Source organism: Orbicella faveolata, unplaced genomic scaffold, assembly GCF_042242905.1.
Source record: "Orbicella faveolata isolate gen_17 unplaced genomic scaffold, um_ofav_v1 contig_25, whole genome shotgun sequence".
Classification (NCBI taxonomy): domain Eukaryota; kingdom Metazoa; phylum Cnidaria; class Anthozoa; order Scleractinia; family Merulinidae; genus Orbicella; species Orbicella faveolata.
Genome location: NW_028301553.1, coordinates 20695001 through 20714580, shown reverse-complemented (window position 1 = coordinate 20714580; position 19580 = coordinate 20695001). Strand labels below are relative to the sequence as shown.

Below are 19580 nucleotides of genomic sequence, written 5' to 3'. Positions count from 1 at the left end.
AGATAGTTAAAATGTTAAAAGAGAAAGGTTCTTAATGAACACACGAAAGTTTCATAGAATCTTTAAATGGGGAACAAATATTTCGAGATCACAAGTATGATATTACAAGAGCATTGAAAATAAATGACATGCAACGCATGCAGAAGCGATGATATTTAACTAAGATGTCCTATAGATACACAAGCAAAAATGGATCCTTTACGTGCATAAAAGTAGCTGAAATAGGAAAGCTGGGGACAAGAGTGAGAACTAATTCATAGAGGAGAGGAGGAAAGGTACAATGAATAGAAATAGAATTGGAATTAGGCCGAAACTCTTGAATGTTGCTAGGTAAGTATTACATTTATTCTAGGAAGTGCAAAATATAGACTGCCTTCTTTTCGTGGTTTTATTACCCGGGCAGGACGCGTGTATAAAATTGAGCAACACATCACTCGGAAAAGAGACAAGCTATTTCCCCACTTCAAGAAATGCGAAAAGCTTGTTCACGCTTTTTTGCTAGTTAGCCATACTGTAACTGTATTATTCTTTTGTAATTAGAACCACTTTTAAAATATCGCATTATTCTGCTGTAGTCCCCTTGATGTGTGTGCGTGTTTGAGAGTGAGTGCGAGCTTTCATTTGTTCGATATTATGTTATTTACTTTGAAATCTTTCTTTTGCCTATTTGTAGTAGTTTTGTAAGCATTTGAAATGTTGTTGTAAACAACAAATAAAAACTCACATCTTTTGATTGGCTCAATATGGGTCATCGTTCATACGGTATTTGACAAAGATGAGAAGAGATATATGTTTCAAAATTTCTGGATGGTTGAAGGAATGGGCAGAGGTTGTTAGGATAAAAAGCTGACTGGAATGAAGAACTCATTGTGACATTTCCATGGGCAAACAGCCCTAACGAAGTAGAATTCCTGTTTCTAAGCAGGCAGAGTGTACAATAGGATGTTTAAGGGCCACTAAGGTAATAACGCTGTAATGGTAAGGTGTAAACTTAAATGTTTGTTTACTAATTGCGTTCTCGAGGAACGAGAGAACGCATTCTAATTTCGTTTCGGCCTGTCTGCAGCTCCGAGAAATCGAGATATTTTGTGAAGACTGCAAATTAGCCGCCCCTCTAGCTTTTTTCAGGGGCTTTGGGCCTCGTTTTCGTGTCCATCTGCTACGTCATTCTTGTTCTCTTTTGTTGCTTCTTTCGTTGTTTTCGACGCTTTGGGGTTTTCTTTGAACTGGCTTTTTACTCTGATTGCATTCGACAAAAAAGGAATGCAAAAATCAAAATTTAGCGAAGCAGCGAAAGTTGAACTGGATCGAGTCAAAAAAGAACTAGCAAAGATTGTCTCTGAAAAAATACGTGGAGCCATGACACGTAGTAAAGCGCAATGGTACGAGTTCAGTGAAAACAACAATAAATATTTCTACAACCTGGAAAAAATAAACCACAAGAAGAAACACATAACCTCGTTAGCAAAAGACGACGGTAACATAGTCCACAAGCCTGAACAAATTTTAGAAGAAGAGGAACCTTTTTTCAAAGAAATATATAAATCTAAAAATGTCTGTCCAGAATCTGCCAATCTCGAGCACTTTTTTGATGGCCTGAATATTCTCAAACAGGAAGAAGCAGACACCTGCGAAGGCCTCATATACCAATATACCAATTCGCTGAAACAATTTTTAAAAGAGTGCCTTCCTGTAAAACTCAGACAAATTCTTAATTTCGCGGCAAGGGTCGAAAATTCGATTTCGCTCATATTCTTATGGTAGATGGGCTAGGGCATGACAAAAACTACTGGATAGTTTTTTTGGCAAAATATCCTTTTATTTCAAAGAAATATGCAAATTACCAAATGCCGTTAAAATCGTCATTTGACGCACCATTTTATTAAGCAAGTTTGAGAGCCTCGCATGCAAAACCACACCATTCTTCCGTCTTTAAAACACTCAAATATTTTTGTGCAATGTTTAAATGTGTACTGGGTTGATTTTAGGGAATGTTGCGTTGTCTTTTTGGGCGCAAAATAATTAAATTTCGAAGACATGTATTTCATTCACTTAAAAGTACTTCGTGAATACAATTAATTTTCACCATGTGCGAAACCTTCAAATGGATTAAGCTTCTGGTGGTTAAATCGCAGAAGGATGGGCTACAAACTCCTGTAAAAATTTCTTTGGGCAAATGATTGTGAGCGACGCGAGAGCTTTTCAAAGTACGTCAAAAATGCAAATATTTGACCATCCGTCGCCAAATTTCAATTAACGGGTTAGACGTATATTTCAGCATGCGCCAAATGACTTGACCTATGTTAAGTTGAAATAGACACAGAGCTGATAATTTCGAAATGTTCTAACCTCATTTGCTGTAAAAGGCAGGTGCAAAGCCGATTTGACGTGTTTCTCTCACCATTCGTCGCACAAAAAGCAGAAGTTTGCTTTTGTTTACATAACGTCCGATGTACATCGCCAACTGTCAACTTATTTAACGGTCGAATACCATGAGTCTGTGACCATCTTTCTGCGCATATGAACATCACTGCATCTAAGTCAAAAACGGCTAAGTCATTTGTAGATAGTTGCTTGCTTTGCACTGCGCCAAAATATTACGTTTAATCGATTGCTGACCATTGCTGATAGGCGTGTCGGCCCAGCACAATCTTACAGCCGTTATTTGTTCGTCACGCAATGCTGTCACGGCATATGCTGCACATTTTGATCTATTTTGTATAGAGCACTCTCAGGATAAGTGAAACAATTTAATCATTGTTCATCTGTTTGTTCATATATATAAGAATATGTGTATATTTATATAATCGTATTCTATAGTGTACGTGGCCTCGATGGAAAGACGCGTCGTCCTAGTCTCCGAAGTTAATTTCGTTTTATCGTTTTATTGCTTCTTTTGGCGCTGAATATTGATATTTCTATCTACAAGTCGGACCTAAAGGTGAATTCAATCGAAAGTAATCGGTGTTTCATCGAAACTCCTATCAAATGGAGTCGAAATTCGCCGACATCAACCACGAAGAAGTGCAAATGGCTTAAGAGTCGCCCACTCTACTATCACAACTCTACCGCATCATTCAATGTTACTGCCTCAGCGATACTAATTTGTGGGGACGTTCATCCGCATCCTGGACCCGTGTTGGATACGTCTTCGAGCAACCTAAAACCAAAAAGCGGATTTACTGCCAAATGCCCAAAGTGCTCAAAGCCAGTTCAGCGAAACCATAAACATCTTCAGTGCGATAAGTGTTATGATTTAGTTCATGTTCGCTGTGTGAACAGCAACGCCAGTTTCCATAAAACCATCAAAGTTAATCAGCCTGGCATTTGGACATGTAGTACTTGTACATTATCTGAGCTTCCCTTCTTTAAAGTAAAAGATCTAGTCGCTTTGGACACGACAGATGATGCTGCGAGTGATTTGCATTGGAATTCCGACCGCCACTTCGATGCTCTCATCGCGAGACAAAAACAACTTTCTTTTATGCACATCAACACGCAGTGTATGACATCAACATTCGACGAGCTACTCCTCGTCATTCGAAGATATGGTTTTGACGTGGTCATGCTTAGCGAAACATGGCTCAAATACAACCCACAACTACTTAGCCATGTAACTATTCCTGGCTATGCTAACGAGTTTAGGAACAGAGATAAAATCAAGGGTGGAGGCGTTAGTGCATATATTAAAGAAAGTGTGAAGTACAAAAGGCGTAAGGATATTGAATCAAGATACCCTGAATTAGAACACTTGTGGCTTGAAATTCAAGGACGCAATAAACATAGTCACTTATTAATGGGAACCATATACAGATCCACAAGAATACTAGATACCCAACAGTGGATGTCCCAAATGGAGAGCATGTTGGCGGATCTGTCAACTTCGTGGGACGGTTTATTGCTTGTTATTGGGGATTTAAATATTGACGCGCTGAAGCCAAATGCGCCGTTGACAAAACAGTACACAGATTTATTGAACACGTTTAACCTAACACAGCACATGCAAAAGCCAACAAGAGTTACACCTCACAGTGAGACCTTGATTGATCACATAATCTCAAATGATCCTAAGCGTGTTACACATGTTGATGTTCTTCCATGCTCAAATGTGAGCGACCATGATGCACCTTACGCGTGCCTCAACATTCGTGCTGAGCGCTTTGTTCCAAGGTTTAAAATGATTCGAAAAGAGCGTGGGTTCAAGGAAGAAGAGTTCGTTCGCGACTTTACATCCCTTCCATTTAGTGTCATTCAGGCAACAGATGATCCTGAAGAAAAGCTAGAGATGTTTATTACACTCATCTCTGACTGCATTGAGCGACACGCTCCACTGACACACACTAAGGTCACACGGCCATGGTTACATGATGAGGAAATTGTAGGTCTTCAAAATCAGAGAAATGTACTAAGACACAAGGCACACTCGTTAAAAACGCCCGATGCCTGGCAAGCTTTTCGTGACGTCCGCAATCGTCCGAAAACAACGATCAAAGAGGCAAAACGATCGTTCATCAATACGGCATTATCATCAACGAAACCGAAAGAGGTCTGGCGTATTATACACCGTATTTTGAACCCATGTCCACAGCCTTTACGTCTGGATGTCAATGAGCTTAACAAGCATTTTGCAGAAGTTGCCCAACGCACCACCGGAAATGCAGACGTTGACGCAAAAGAAGACCTATTGAACTTTGTTGATAGCTTGCAGCCATGCCCGATAGGGGAAAGATCATTCACCTTGCGCCACGTTAAATATGAAGAGGTCCTCAAGGAAATCAAATCAATTCGTTCCGATACATCGACAGGACCTGACCAAATACCAGCTAAGCTCCTAAAGCCTGTAGCCGACCTGATTGTAGGACCTTTGACAGACGTGATAAATTCCTGTATTGTCACATCAACATTTCCCGACGCTTGGAAAGTTGCGAGGATAACCCCAATCCCTAAGACCAGTGGCCCTACCTTCAGTGTATCAGGCATGAGACCGATATCAATACTTCCGGTCCTTTCAAAAGTTTTTGAAAGACTCGTACACCACCAAGTCATCGATTACATTGATTCTCACTTCCTGTTAAAAGAGAATATCTCAGGCTTCAGGAAAGGACACTCAACGACTACTGTTCTATTAGGGATCAGAGATGACATTATTCGCGCCACGAAGCGAGGAGAAGTTACCTTCATGGTACTAGCCGGTATCTCTAAGGCGTTTGATACCATCAAGTACAAGACTGTTCTTGAAAAGCTTAGCCTGTTGGGCTTTTCCAAGGAATATCTTAAATGGACGATCCAATATCTTACAGGAAGGAAACACTTTGTGCAAGTCGACGACAAAACGTCAGAGCTTTGTATGGTGAGTTTCGGCGTACCTCAAGGTTCTATCATGGGGCCACTCATTTTCAATCTCTACGTCGCTGACCTTCAGTCATATGTACGCGGAGTTAAATGTCATCAATATGCTGATGATACCACATTGTACACACACTGCAAACCAGCAGATCTTCAATCAACTCTAACTGAACTTTCTGCAAGTATAGGCAAATTGGAAGCGTGGTCACGTGAAGCAAACTTAGTCATTAATCCTTCCAAGACTAAGCTGATGTTATTATCTACTCCGCAGTTATCAAAGGTCCATCATTTAAACACTGGAAAGTTCGACATCACAATCAACAGCATCCCCTTGGAACGAGTGACCACCACTAAATTATTGGGGTCTCAAATCCATGAGCATCTGAACTGGGAAGGAAATGTCAGACAAGTAGCAGCGTCCTGCTATGTTACTCTAACAACCCTAAGGAAGTTAAAGAACATCCTGCCTTTCCATATCAAAAAGAATTTGGCACAGGCACTGGTTCTAAGCAAGCTATATTATAATGACATAGTATACCACTCACTCCCGGATTATTTAACGAAACGTCTCCAGAGAGTACAAAAGGCTACAGCTAGTTTTGAGCTTGGTAGATTTGTGTCATCCGAAGACATCCTTACGAAACTCAAATGGCTTCCCGTAAAGGAACAACGCGAATGAAACCTACTTAAGGCAACTCACAAAGCCCTTCACAACCCATACTGGCCAAGTTATCTGAAACTTAATGTATTTCAACACGAAAGATGCTTAAGATCTAGTAACAGCATTCAGTTAGAAAGATCTTTAATTAATAATACTCTACAGGACCAGACTGCAAGTTTATTTAACACGTTGCCCAGCAACGTGAGGTGCTGCCAAGACTATATTAAATTTTGTAAAGACACCAAAAACATTATTTTTAAGAGAGCTTTAGAACATCTGGCATAATTTTAATTATTTATTTATTCATTTATTTATTTTAGCATATCTTAAAACACAATTTTATCTCGTTTACATATAGATATAAGTTTTTAGATATCTTTTAACCTTTTTACAATTGTAAATTTAGTTAGCATCGGGCAGGCGAAGAGCCACCCTGTGGATATACTGCCCGAAATGCCATTATTATTATTATATTATTATTATTATTATTGTTGTTTGTTGTACGTTCTAATGTTTCAGACAAAAGCTGATAAAGCTAGTGCTTGTACTCACTAGAATTTAAAAAAATCGCCATGAGCAAATTATAAATCAATGAAGCAAGAACTAGCTGAAGTAAAAATGGGAAATCAAAACGTGTCTAATTCGTGAGAAAAACAGACCACATTTAATTAGTAATTACGTGAGTAAATAGCCCTGGCTATGCATTTTATTTGGCGTACTTTTTTTGCTTAGTGGCGAGGCATTGGTATGTTTGTAACAGAAAATAGACGACTGTTGTCAATACAGTCCAAAATTATTGTCAGTAAAATATTGTAAATATAACACCTATTGACCGGTTACCTCCGCGGCCACCATTTGTCGTTCCGATAAGGGTTTCATTACTGTCTTTACCCCTATTAAGCGGCCACCGAAAATTTAAAAACTTTGTTAAAGGGCGATGGCAGATAAGAGTCTGAAATTGAAGGTGCATGACGAGTGATAATTCAAACACATGTCTATCATGATTGTCTTGAATTGATTCTATGTTCACCAAGAAATTTATAACCCGATAGTGAAAAATTAAATATTCAAGGTACACCAACCTCTATTTAAGCGGCTAGCCCCATTAAGCGGTCACCAACCATTTTCCCGAGAGTAGCCCACTGTATTACATGTAAACCAAAAATAATTGCACATCGCGATGAGTTTAGCGTTACAGTATTACGCAGGGCATGTAGGTAGCGGTGGTCGAGTAAAAGATAACAACAGGGGCAATGGGAAACTATTCCTTCTTTTCATTTCTTAATTTAATCTCTTCCTACTCAACACGATTGTGTGCTCCCATAGCCTGCGAACAGGCTCCCTGTGAGCCCGAACGAAGCGAGGGAGCCTGTAGACATCCTATTGATGCCGCTGTTCTGTGATACCAGCTCCTGGTATCATAATATCATTGGTTAAATAGCTGATTGTTGACATCTTTGAGATGAATATTTGACAGATCTTTGTAAAATTATACGACTCCAACGGTTCGTTACAATAGTGCATTTGCCGTTCTCTTTTAAGTTTCGGTCTCTCACCTCTCGTTATTTCACAAGTGATTCTGAAGGGTACTTTATGCTCTTTTACGAGCAGGAATTTTAAGTAGAAGCTAGTGGAGTTGACCCGTTTGGGGGTGCTATAGCAATTTTTTTAGATGTCAAAGGCATGGTTTCCGGACTTTCCGCTGTTATCTGCTTGTCGCTTCGCAGAGTTTGACACCTCCATCATATGCTTATAATTTCTTTAGGCTCATTTCAGTATTGCAAAATATGTTTGAGTTCTCTAAGTATTGGCTCTGGAGGGACAAAGTGTGTGAAATATTCCGTGAACATGTTGCTTAATTGCACTCTATATCAAGACGCCCTGCCCGGCTATTTGATTAGCTCGATTAAAACTGTTTGCAAGTACCGGAAATGTAGCTTCTTGACAGGTCTAATTACCTGATTGACTGCTTTGTTACAGGCTTATCACCAAGGGCGGATAGGCACAACAGAAACAGTCTACAGGCTCCCCTGTCCCGGTCCCGATCGCTTTGCTCTCCGAATTCTTCTGTTTCGCCCTCGCCCAAATTTTTTCCATCCTCGCCGGGAGCCTGTTCGCAGGCTAGTGCTCCCAGTGGTTCCAAGCGTTACGGAGCCCTACGTATTAGGGTAGAAATTGTCCTACCCCTACCCCCTAAAATGGGATGACAGCATTGCGTGACGAACAAGGAACCGCTGCAGGCAAGGATTCAAGCCATCAAACCATGATGATCAAACGTAATATTTTGGTGTAGTGCAAAGCAAGCAACTTGTTAACTACTCCGGATGGCAAAAGTTTTACTGCTTACACACACACTGATAATGAATGAAATCTCGAGCTAAACCTACAAGTTTTTATGCTTATGTAAATAATAGAAAGTTCCAGAAGCGTCTCTGCATATATTTGGGCTTGCGGGACAATGCATGCTAATTATCAAACACTCTACATTATGACTATGCCTGAAAGGTGATAGAATGAATCGAACTACACAAGCTGATTATGTAACACCTCCCCTCTAATCGAAAATAGCTTAAGGCCTTAACTGAAATGCTGAAACTAATTAAATTGTCTCTATAAGTCTTTTAGGTCTTGTAATCACACGTCTTGGTCGTTCACTGCTAGTGCTCTCGTCACGCTTTACACTCTCGGCAGGTATCGGAACAGTCTCTTGAGATGGACGAATGAAACGACGATTTCTCACTAACTGGGCTCCATTAGTAGTTTCGACACTGTACGATCTCGGTTGAGACGCTACTGGCGTTTTGGTAGCGGTTGCTGGGGTCCATTTGTTACACTGGGGGTGAACTTGTACGTACACTTTCTGATTCTGTGGCAGTGAAGGTAGATCCCTTGCAGTCTTGTTGTAGTGCTCGCACATTTTGTCCTTGTCTTTCACCATTTGCTCTCGGACAACCTGACAATGGGGATTCTGGATAGGGGATCTGGTTGGAAGTAATGCTCTGTACCTTCGTCCATTCAATAGCTCTGCAGGTGACGGTATGCTGGTAGTAAGGGGTGTGGCTCTGTAGATCAACATAGCTAAGTTTGGATCATGTCATGCGGCTGCACACTTTCTCGTGCACTGCTTGACCGTCTGCACCATACGTTCAATGAAACCATTACTCTCCGGGTAACGAGGGCTGAACGTGATGTGGTCGAATCGGTACTGGTTTGCAAAGGCTGCAAATTCCTTTGACGAGAATGGGGGGCCATTGTCTGTCATAACGGTTTGATGTACTCCATATTCGCTAAACACCTGCTTCAGAATCTCGGTGGTAGCGCTTGCGGTAGTGCTGCGTACTTTTCTGACCACAGGAAACCTACTGTAATAGTCCGCTATCAGGAGATAGGTGGTAGACTGAAACTCGAAGAAATCAATTCCTAACTTCTCCCAAGGTCCTTGAGGAACTTCATGGGGCAACAGTGTTTCACGTTGTTGGCTCCTCGAGAACGTCTGGTACACTTCACAGCTCTGGGCTGTCTGTAGTAAATCTGAGGTTATTCCTGGCCAGAATACTGTTTCTCGGGCTCTCAGCTGCATCTTCTCAAAACCAAAATGACCTTCGTGAATGGTTTGGAGGACTCCGCTACGCAGTTTCTCAGGAACTATGAGTCTATGGCCTTTGAACAACAGACCATTCTCTGCGTTGATCTCTTCTCTGTACGTCCAGTAGTCTACAAGAAATGGGTGGCAATCTTTCTTTAATTCAGGCCAACCATTTATTACCACTTGCATCAGTAAGCCGGAAATAGTGTCTTCTGCAGTTGCGCGTCTGAAAACTCCAATTCTCGTGGAATCGGCGGGGATTTCGTCTGTGAGCATGTGAACTGGGATGAATTCTTCGTCGTTTTCTCCTTCTTTAGGTGTTGGCTGAGGAGACACTCTGGATAGTGCGTCAGCTACGACATTATCCTTTCCTTTCAGGTATTCAATGCGCACATCATACTGGGATAGTCTCAGCAATAGCCTCTGAAGGCGTGGTGAGTTAGACACTATGGATTTCTTCCACACGCTGACCAATGGCTTGTGATCTGTTTGCACCGTCGCTGTGTATCCATACACATAATGATGAAATCTTTCAAGGGCAAAGACGACATTGAGCAGCTCTCGTTCAATGTTCGAGTAACGTTGTTCTGTCTCGGTGAGGGTTCTTGATGCGTAGATCACAGGCTTACCATCTTGGAGTAGAACTGCTCCTAAGCCTTTCTTGGATGCGTCTGACTGAATAGTGCTAGCTTTGGACTGATCAAAGTATGCCAACACTGGTGCACTCGTAATCTCCTTCTTAATAGCCTCAAATGCTGCTTGCTGCGAGCTCTCCCAGGTAAAGAGGGTGTCCTTCTTACAGAGCGCTCTAAGCGGTGCTGTTAAATCTGCCAGTGCTGTACTGAACCGGTTTAGGTAGTTCACAAGTCCTAGGAAGCTTTGCAAATCCTGAAGGTTCTCTGGTGGTTTCATTCCTGTGATGGCTTGAACTTTTTTAGGGTCCATCTTGTACCCGGCTGGGGTAAGATTTCCTCCAAAGAATGCACAGTCTTGAGACTTGAACACAAATTTGTTTGCATTGAAGGTGAGATTGTTAGCTCTCGCTGTTTCTAGCAGGGTGATGACTGCAGCGTCATGGGTAGTTTCTTCGTTGCCATGGCAAAGGATATCGTCAACGATTCCAGCGCTATTGGGGACACTTCTCAGCACTCTGTCGATTCTTTCCTGAAAAACATCTCCTGCTACCTTTAGCCCAAAGGGTAGGCGCAGCCATCGGTACTTCCCCCAGGGTGTATTGAAGGTTGTCAGGAAACTGCTCTCTTTGTCAAGAGGGACGTGCCAATACCCCGACTTCGCGTCAAGCAAGCTGAAGTACTTGGAATGTGCTAACTCCGGTAGGATGTCATCAACTGTTCTGCTGTACCACTGATTCCTCTTTATCGCTTGGTTGAGATCTTTTGGGTCAAGACATAGCCGTAAGGAACCATCTGGTTTCTCAACTGGGACAATCGAGTTAATCCACTCAGTGTGCTCCTTTACTTCTTTAATGACTCCAAGCTGTGTTAATCTCTTCAATTCTGCTTTGTAGGGCGGTTTCAGGCTAACTGCAACTTGGTGCGGTGGGTGTTGAACGGGTTTGTAGCCTTCTTTTAATTGGATACGATAAGGTCCACCTGGCAAAGTTCCTATGCTTTGAAACACATCAGCGTATTCCTGCAGTAAATAATCCTTAGTTGTAGGCAATGAGTGTGTCTTTCCATTAATAGTGATCTTCTCTTGAAAACGCTTTTGGATCACTGGTACCACTGGATCAGTGCATTTCTGAACTCTTGGAATTGCTGGACCATTAGTGGTTTTCGCCGGCTCTTCTACGAGTGTCTTGATAGACCTATCTGTCTCAGCCTGGACAGCAGGTTTCTGGATCTCAGGGAAACTGACGTATTCCATGACTAACGCTTGCTTCCTGCCTAGGATCATATGACCTTTGCTGTCTGCAACTTCGCACAAAACTCTAAATGTCTTGTTACCATGGTAAAGGTACACAATGCAGGATCCAAGGTTTTCCACTGGACTGTCATTATAGCCTTTGAGATTCACGGTTGGTTTGCCCAACTTCAAGTCGTCTCCGAAGAGTGCTTTAGCCTTGTACAAGGGCAGAATGTTGCAACTTGCTCCGGTATCAACCTCACAATCAATCTGGAAGATTTGTGATGAAGATTCCTGGCGAATCCATAACGGGCGGATGTGAGGTTCCGATTTTGGATGATTAAGACTTTCCACTGTTACTGTCTTGAGGTGATGAATAGGCGCGTTGAAGTAAACTGGCTCGTATTCATGCAGTACGCAGTCCACACACTCGGGAGCTGTTGCAGACTGGACTTGTAACTCATTCACACGTGCATCTTTACTCTTTGATCTGCACACGGAACCGTAATGCCCTTCCTTCCCACACGGTTTCGCTCCACAGTTGAAACAACTTTCTCTTTTGGTCTTTACTTGTTTCTGATCCTTGGAACCTGTCCTTTGGGGCTGATCGTTGGAACCGGGTCTTTGGGGCTGCTGTCTGTTCCACTTGGCTCCTGTCTGCCTGTTTCCTTGGAGTTTATGAACTTCCATTTGTAGTGGATCGCCTTTGAATTCCGGTCGCATGTAACCAACCTGGTGTGCTGTGGCATCCTGATTCTGAGCGATTTCTATTGCCTCTTCCAGCGTCATTGCTGAGCCTTTTTCAATGCACTTGTAATAGGCCTCTTTGGAGCGTAGCCCAATTACTATTGCATCCCGAAGTAGTCGATCGCGGGCTTCTGGAGGATATTCACACTGGTCGCACAGAATAGTGGCTTTGTCAATGTACTCTGCAAGGCTAAGATCACCTTGCTCCAGGCGGTGGAAGTTTGATGCGGCTGCGAGTGCGTTGGATTTCGGCTTTGTCCACTCCACGAACTTTTTTAACAACACGGTTGGATCTCCCCTCTGTTCCTTGGTGAGATTCAATGACTTTATGTGCGTTCTTCCAGTTTTTCCTGCCCAAATGAGAACATAATTTGCTTTCACGGCTTTGCTCTTCGAAGCTAACGGACCATTCAAAAGGAGTTCACATTCCTCAACCCAATCTAAGCACCTTTGGTAACATTCGGGGCCCGGCGTGAAGTTTCCTTTCGGCGCTGGTAAATGCTCCAATTCAGCCATTGTAGATTGAGAGAATTTATCTTTCCGAAAAGCTGGCGGTGATCGCTGTCGACGTTAGTCTTGGCTGGGTTTGTAAAATCCTGACACCATGTTAACTACTCCGGATGGCAAAAGTTTTATTGCTTACACACACACTGATAATGAATGAAATCTCGAGCTAAACCTACAAGTTTTTATGCTTATGTAAATAATAGAAAGTTCCAGAAGCGTCTCTGCATACATTTGGGCTTGCGGGACAATGCATGCTAATTATCAAACACTCTACATTATGACTATGCCTGAAAGGTGATAGAATGAATCGAACTACACAAGCTGATTATGTAACACAACTATCTACAAATGACTTAGCCGTTTTTGACTTAGATGCAGTGGTGATCATATGTGTCGAAAGAGGGTCACAGATTCATGGTATTCGACCATTAAATAAGTTGACAGTTGGCGATGTACATCGGACGTTATGTAAACAAAAGCAAACTTCTGCTTTATGTGCGACGAATGGTGACAGAAACACGTCAAATCGGCTTTGCACCTGCCTTTTACAGCAAATGAGGTTAGAACATTTCGAAAATATCAGCTCTGTGTCTATTTCAACCTAACATAGGTCAAGTCATTTGTCGCATGCTAAAATATACGTCTAATCCGTAAATTGAAATTTGACGAGGGATGGTCAAATATTTGCATTTTTGACCTACTTTGAAAAGCTCTCGCGTCACTCACAATCATTTGCCCAAAGAAATTTTTACAGGAATCTGTAGACCATCCTTCTGCAATTCAACCACCAGAAGCTTAATCCATTTGAAGGTTTCGCACATGGTGAAAATTAATTATATTTACGAAGTACTTTTAAGTGAATGAAATACATGTCTTCGAAATTTAATTATTTTGCGCCCAAAAGGACAACGCAACATTCCCTAAAATCAACCCAGTACACATTTAAACATTGCACAAAAATATTTGAGTGTTTTGAAGACGGAAGAATGGTGTGGTTTTGCATGCGAGGCTCTCAAACTTGCTTAATAAAATGGTGCGTCAAATGACGATTTTAACGGCATTGGTAATTTGCATATTTCTTTGAAATAAGAGGATATTTTGCCAAAAAACTATCCAGTAGTTTTTGTCATGCCCTAGCCTAGCTACCATGAAAATATGAGCGAAATCGAATTTTAATAATTAATAAAAATTAATATCTTAATTGACCACTCCCCCAATGGGGTTTTTCAGGGCCAATGAAATCAAATGATGAAACAAATAATGCAAATGAACATAACATGGTTAAAAATCCCAACTGGCGGGAGGCAGACCAGTTGGCTATTTACAAGCATGACCGAGGAGTTGAACTAGGGTCTACCGAGAAACAACTCCAGCTAAGTGGCCAGAGCGGGACTTGAACCCGCGACCTCCGGATTTCGAGTCCGGCGCCCTAACCACTCGGCCACGCTGCCTCCCTTAATTTTCCACCCTTGCCGAGTTATTTTCCATTTTTATGGACAGGGACTCTTAAGACTAATAAAATACCTGGTTCTGATGGCTTTGCTATTGAATTTTACCGGTTCTTCTGGAATGCCATTGGTCAAATTATGGTTGATAGCTTTAACTATGCTTTCGAAAATGGTAACATGTCAACCTCACAAAACGCGGTATTATATCGTTAATACCAAAGAAAGACAAAGATAAAAAAATAACTCAAAAATTGGAGACCAATCTCCCTATTACACAACGACTACAAAATTGTTACAAAGGCTTTACCTTTACGCCTGGAAAAAGTGTTACCTACGATTATTAGCCCGAATCAAACAGGATACGTAAAGGGAAGATATATAGGTGAGAGCATCAGAATCATAACAGACATGATGCCCTTTACTAAAAAAAAAAACATCCCAGGCCTAGCGGTCTTTCTTGATTTCGAAAAAGGTTTCGATTCTATTGAATGGTGCTACCTTCAAAATGCCTTGAAGCTTTCAACTTTGGTCCTATATTACGACAATGGATCACAGTCTTGTATAATAACGTATCAAGTTATGTTTTGAACAATGGCTTTGCCACAAAACATTTTAATCTAAGGAGAGGTGTCAGGCAGGGTTGCCCGCCCTCTGGGATTTTGTTTGTTATTGGTGTAGAAATTTTAAGTGATGCAAGTAAACGCTCAAGGGAAATAGAACTGAGGTATTCAAATTTATCCAAATAAATCTATAAAAATAACCCAGTACGCCGATGACACAACTGTTGTTGTTAAAGATATTCGGTCTGTTCATAGGCTCTTTGATCTGCTGCAACAATCTGAAAACTGTTCTGGTCTCCGAATAAATCAATTTAATTCAGAAATACTTTGGCTGGGATCATTGCGTCAGAGGAAGGATTCCATTCTAAATCTAAAATTAAGTGATGAGCCTGTCTACGCCTTGGGTGGTTATTTTTCATATGATGAAGAGCTTGCCATTAAAAGAACTTCTTTGAAAAGTTGCCTAGACTTTAAAAGACACTGAACATTTGGTCATCTCGAGACATATCTATATATGGAAGAGTAAATATAGTCAAAACGTTGGCAATATCCAAACTAACTTTATCTTCAGCGGCGACACTCCAAAAGAGTTTACCGATAAAGTAAATAACATAATATTCGATTACATATGGAAGTACAAGAATCCAAAACTCAAAAAAACGACTATAATCAAAAATAAGAAGGAGGGAGGACTTAATATGTTAGATTTTACGTTATTTGATAAAGCGTTAAAGATAGTCTGAGTAAAGCGCTTATGCACTAACGAGAAAAGACCATGGAAATTTATCCCATTATCCTTACTTTCCAATGTTGGCGGCAACCTTCGTTTCCGGTGTAACTATAACATTCAATATCTACCCATGAATGAAAACCTACCAAAATTCTATCGAGATATAATTTCCCACTGGCAGAAAATTAATAACACTAGCCCGAAAACAAAAGGAGACATGTTAAATCAAATAATATGGAAGAATCAGTTTATTCGAGTAAACAAGTCATCTTTTTTTTTTTTTTTTTTCCACCTTAATGACTTACAACCTTCATGCAGAAATACAACGTCGAGAGTAATATTCTACAGTATTACAGTCTTCTATCTGCAATACCACAGGAATGGAAAACTATGCTAAAGTAGGAATGTCTTCTACCGTCAACTGAATACGTACCACTTGCAATCGAAAAGCTCACATGCAAAACAATTTACAATACTTTACTCAATCACCAGCACTTCCCTCCCCCAACTGCAGCGAGAAGACTCATTGAACCTGGCATTATCTTTCAAGAAAGACAAAAATCTACTCACTTCCTTTTCGTGTAACAATTGAGGTAAAATTATCCGTGTTTCAATATAAAATAGTTAATAATATTCTGTATACAATAAATTTTTGTACAAGATGAAAAAGAGAGCAACCAGATTGTCCTTATTGCCATGACATTGATCAAACACCTCTCCATTTATTTGCGGAATGTCCAATTGCTAAATCGTTTTGGAATATATTTACAAAGTGGTACAACGCTACATGTGGAGGAAACATTGCTTTGGAGCAAAACGAAATTATATATAGTGTTTTGAGATACAAATCGTCCAGTTTAACTCTAAATCACTTGATCATAATTGGAAAATATTTTCTTTACATTAACGCAGTACACGATGAAAAAAGACCCCAATTCACGATTTTGTAACCCTCCTTAACGAAAAAACTGAATTAGAAAAATACATTGCGATTACGACAAATAAACTACTTTCTTTTAATAAAAAAATGGTCCAACTTTTTAAACAATTAATTATTGGAGGCTAGCTGTGCAAATGCAAATAGTTTAGTATACAGCAAAGGTCAAAATTGAATCGATAGAAGAGCACTCGCCAAGATCTATAAGGGTAAACCGAACTAAGGAACAGCACTGCTGACTATTTTTATTCATCAGCGGAAATATTCGAATCAGTTGCCAGTCGCACGGAGTTTGTTTACGATAAACCACGGATAAACCGGCACGCGAGTGCAAATGTTGGCTGATATTTGTGCTTCCAGCTTAGAATACTAGATAAAACACAAGTAGACTATTACCAGTAAAAGTGAAAATGAGATGTTTAGAATGAATTTTGAAGGCAAATGTTCCATTAAACTTGTGAGGTTATTAATAATGGTAATAGGACTGAGTGGAGTCCAATTCGGTCTGTAATCATACGAGTATGATTACAGACTGAATTGGACGACGCGAAGCCCTGTTACCAATTAATCAAAGCCATGACAAAATTCGAGAAACAAACAAACCATCGATTGAGCGCTGAACGATTAAACTTCGTTATGAATGCTGAAAAACACAGTTTACTCAACAAAGTGCACCGCAAAAGCGCGTGAAATGACGCGTACTGTTCAATTACAAGCATGACACGTACACTGTCTAATTAATGCTCAAATGGGGCTGCTGATTGCCAATTACGTTCGAGAATTTTGTTATAGTTTTGATTATTACCGAAACTGAACCCGTCACGCAACGCGTCGTCAAAGGTGATCAAATCGTAGTTTAAAGATGGGACCTGAAATTGCTAACAATAAAGCAAGGAAATCAAATAATCCACAGAAAAAAAGGAGCCTTTGCCATTATGTTATATCTGTCTGTGAAACTTCAGCTGTTCACAGAGATAAAGATTTCAGCCGGGGATTTCAGCAACAGAGAACTATTTAAGTTATATCACACATACAGGCGTAGAACGCACTCATAATCTTTGATTACTACTAGTTTAATTCTGACTCAGTTTAAAATGCTCTTCCAGCAGGGAAGGGGCGGGCTGGGGGAGGCACCTGTATGCACTTCGTAAAAAGTGTTCTACCTATACTTTGCCGTTAACATCACAAAGCTATATATTTGTTAGAGAAAACTCATTGTTCCCATTGGTCATTGGTTTGCGATTAACGCAAGAACAGATTAGTTCAAATTAGTGTTGAGTGCATAGTAGGTGAAAGATGCATATCATATGGAATCACACATGAACGTTGTGTACTTTCCCTTGTGGTAGAACACATAATGTAAGACGCGTGCGTTCTAGCGACGTTATCATGATACGCTTGACTCCGTTCTCGTCCTCATAGTAGAAACGCGGTCTTAACACGTGGTGTGACATTACACTCTTATTTTGGTTGGGACAACAGTTATATTTCGGATAGCGTCAATTATTCCTTTTTAAGTGCAAAGGACGCTACTGTCACTGCGTATCGTTTGGAATTACGCCTAGCTCGTCCAAGAAATGTTATTTCCTGTTTTCAAACTACACTAGTGTGTTTGCTTGGAGTAGAAACGTGGAGAGGACCATGTGGAAATTTAGTGCATTAAAGGAGAACGGCCAGTAGTCGTATTTTATATGGGAGCTTAAAACTATTGAAATGGCTTACATTTGTAGTAAAGAGCAAGAAAAAGTGAATTTTACCTTTCGAAAGAGCCGAAAAGAGTCCAAAACCCGTGGTCATTTTTCAAAATTGAACGTCCGCCATTTTGGACATCTTTCCTTCCGGTTACTTCCATAAAAAGAATACCCGCCGCCATGTTGTGACGTCACTACGCACATGCAGTTTTTCATGTCAACAAAGAAGTTGTGAAGAATCGATCTTGAGTCGAACCTGCATTTAGCTTGCATTATGGCTGAGATCGATCCTTATTCTTTTGAACCTATTTGAGACAGTTCAGAGTCAGAGGAAGACGATGTTCGCGAGAGTCAAGATGAGCGCCGAAGAGGAAATACATCGTAATGTGTACGCGAGTGTTGTGCGAACTGGGAAGTGCAACAAGGAAGCCGTAAATAAAATACAATTTCAGGTGAATAATACTTTTGTATTCAGCAGATGTTGATTATTTTGGCGCTAGGAAGCTAATAAACAGCCATGGACTCGGTGGGAAGAAAGTGTTGTTTGATTTATTTCATTTATTTCTTATTTTGTCGTGGCGTGCGTGGCAGGCTCAAATGGCAGCGAAATGGTTGCGATATAACCTGTTTACATTTTTTGGTTCAGACATAGAGGCAGCTCAACCGACTTCTAGATGTATAACACAGCACCCTCTCTTTCAAACGATTTGTTTAAAAAGGGAAGTCCTAGAGATCGCAATCGTGGGTTTGTGTCAAGTGCGCAGAATGAGAACACCAAGCTTATGAACACAAATGGTCACAAATAGTTTGCCAGCTGTGAGATTTATTTCGAACCTTTCGTTGAGCTCAGTTAATCCTCCAACATAAGATTCAATTATGCACAAACGTAACATTTCGAGCTGTACAGTGCCATATACAATTCGATTTGACGACAATCTCAGTGAAAACGTAGTACTTGTAATTCGCGTGTTTTTCATCTGTGCGCAGTGACGTCATGCTATGCGCCCAAGCCTTCAACATGGCTTCCAAAATGGCGGACGTTCAAATTGTTCAGGTACGGAGCTTTTAGCTGTTACAATCAGGTTAAAAAGTTAGTTCACATCCTAAAACAGCGATTTGATTACGACGTGCTTTCGTAAGAACGACTTTTCAAAAAATGGGTTTTCGCCTTCCGTTCTCCTTTAATTTAAAGCTAAGAAACATCTACTTACAAGACATTATGGCTAGAGATAGTCCGCGTACTTGACAACGAACTTATAAAATTTCCGTGAATACGCCAAATACACTTTATTTTCAAACGACGCCACGAAAAATCACTACTACTCTCTTGAATTTATTCTCTTCTCCAGCTTCTCAGCGGTCCGGAACCCTAAATCCTTGAATCTGATCAACTAATCACGCGCGCTCCAGCGGTCCTGATTTTGCCAATCGGACGCCGATTACGGACCGCTCCGAAATTTTCAACTTTGGCAACATATCAAGCTTTTTGTTACACCTTAAG

General features: G+C 40.8%; 1 protein-coding gene and 1 non-coding gene across 2 annotated transcripts; both read right to left on the bottom strand.

Moving 5' to 3' along the window:
• Positions 1-11544: 11544 nt before the first annotated feature.
• Positions 11545-13041, bottom strand: LOC149109355 (uncharacterized). Its single transcript, XM_089294615.1, has 2 exons — positions 11642-13041; positions 11545-11552 (listed from the first exon to the last, which is right to left on the bottom strand). Exons 1-2 carry the CDS (start codon positions 12720-12722, stop codon positions 11545-11547), a joined length of 1089 nt encoding a protein of 362 aa, XP_089150741.1. The 5' UTR covers positions 12723-13041.
• Positions 13042-14091: 1050 nt separating this feature from the next.
• Positions 14092-14164, bottom strand: Trnas-cga (transfer RNA serine (anticodon CGA)). The gene has a single exon. It is a non-coding gene; the product is annotated as a tRNA-Ser (tRNA).
• Between the last annotated feature and the right edge of the window lie 5416 nt (positions 14165-19580).

What these genes read in the sequence shown, in the direction of transcription:
- LOC149109355 (XM_089294615.1), bottom strand. Translation starts at nt 12,722, where the DNA reads ATGGCTGAATTGGAGCATTTACCAGCGCCGAAAGGAAACTTCACGCCG.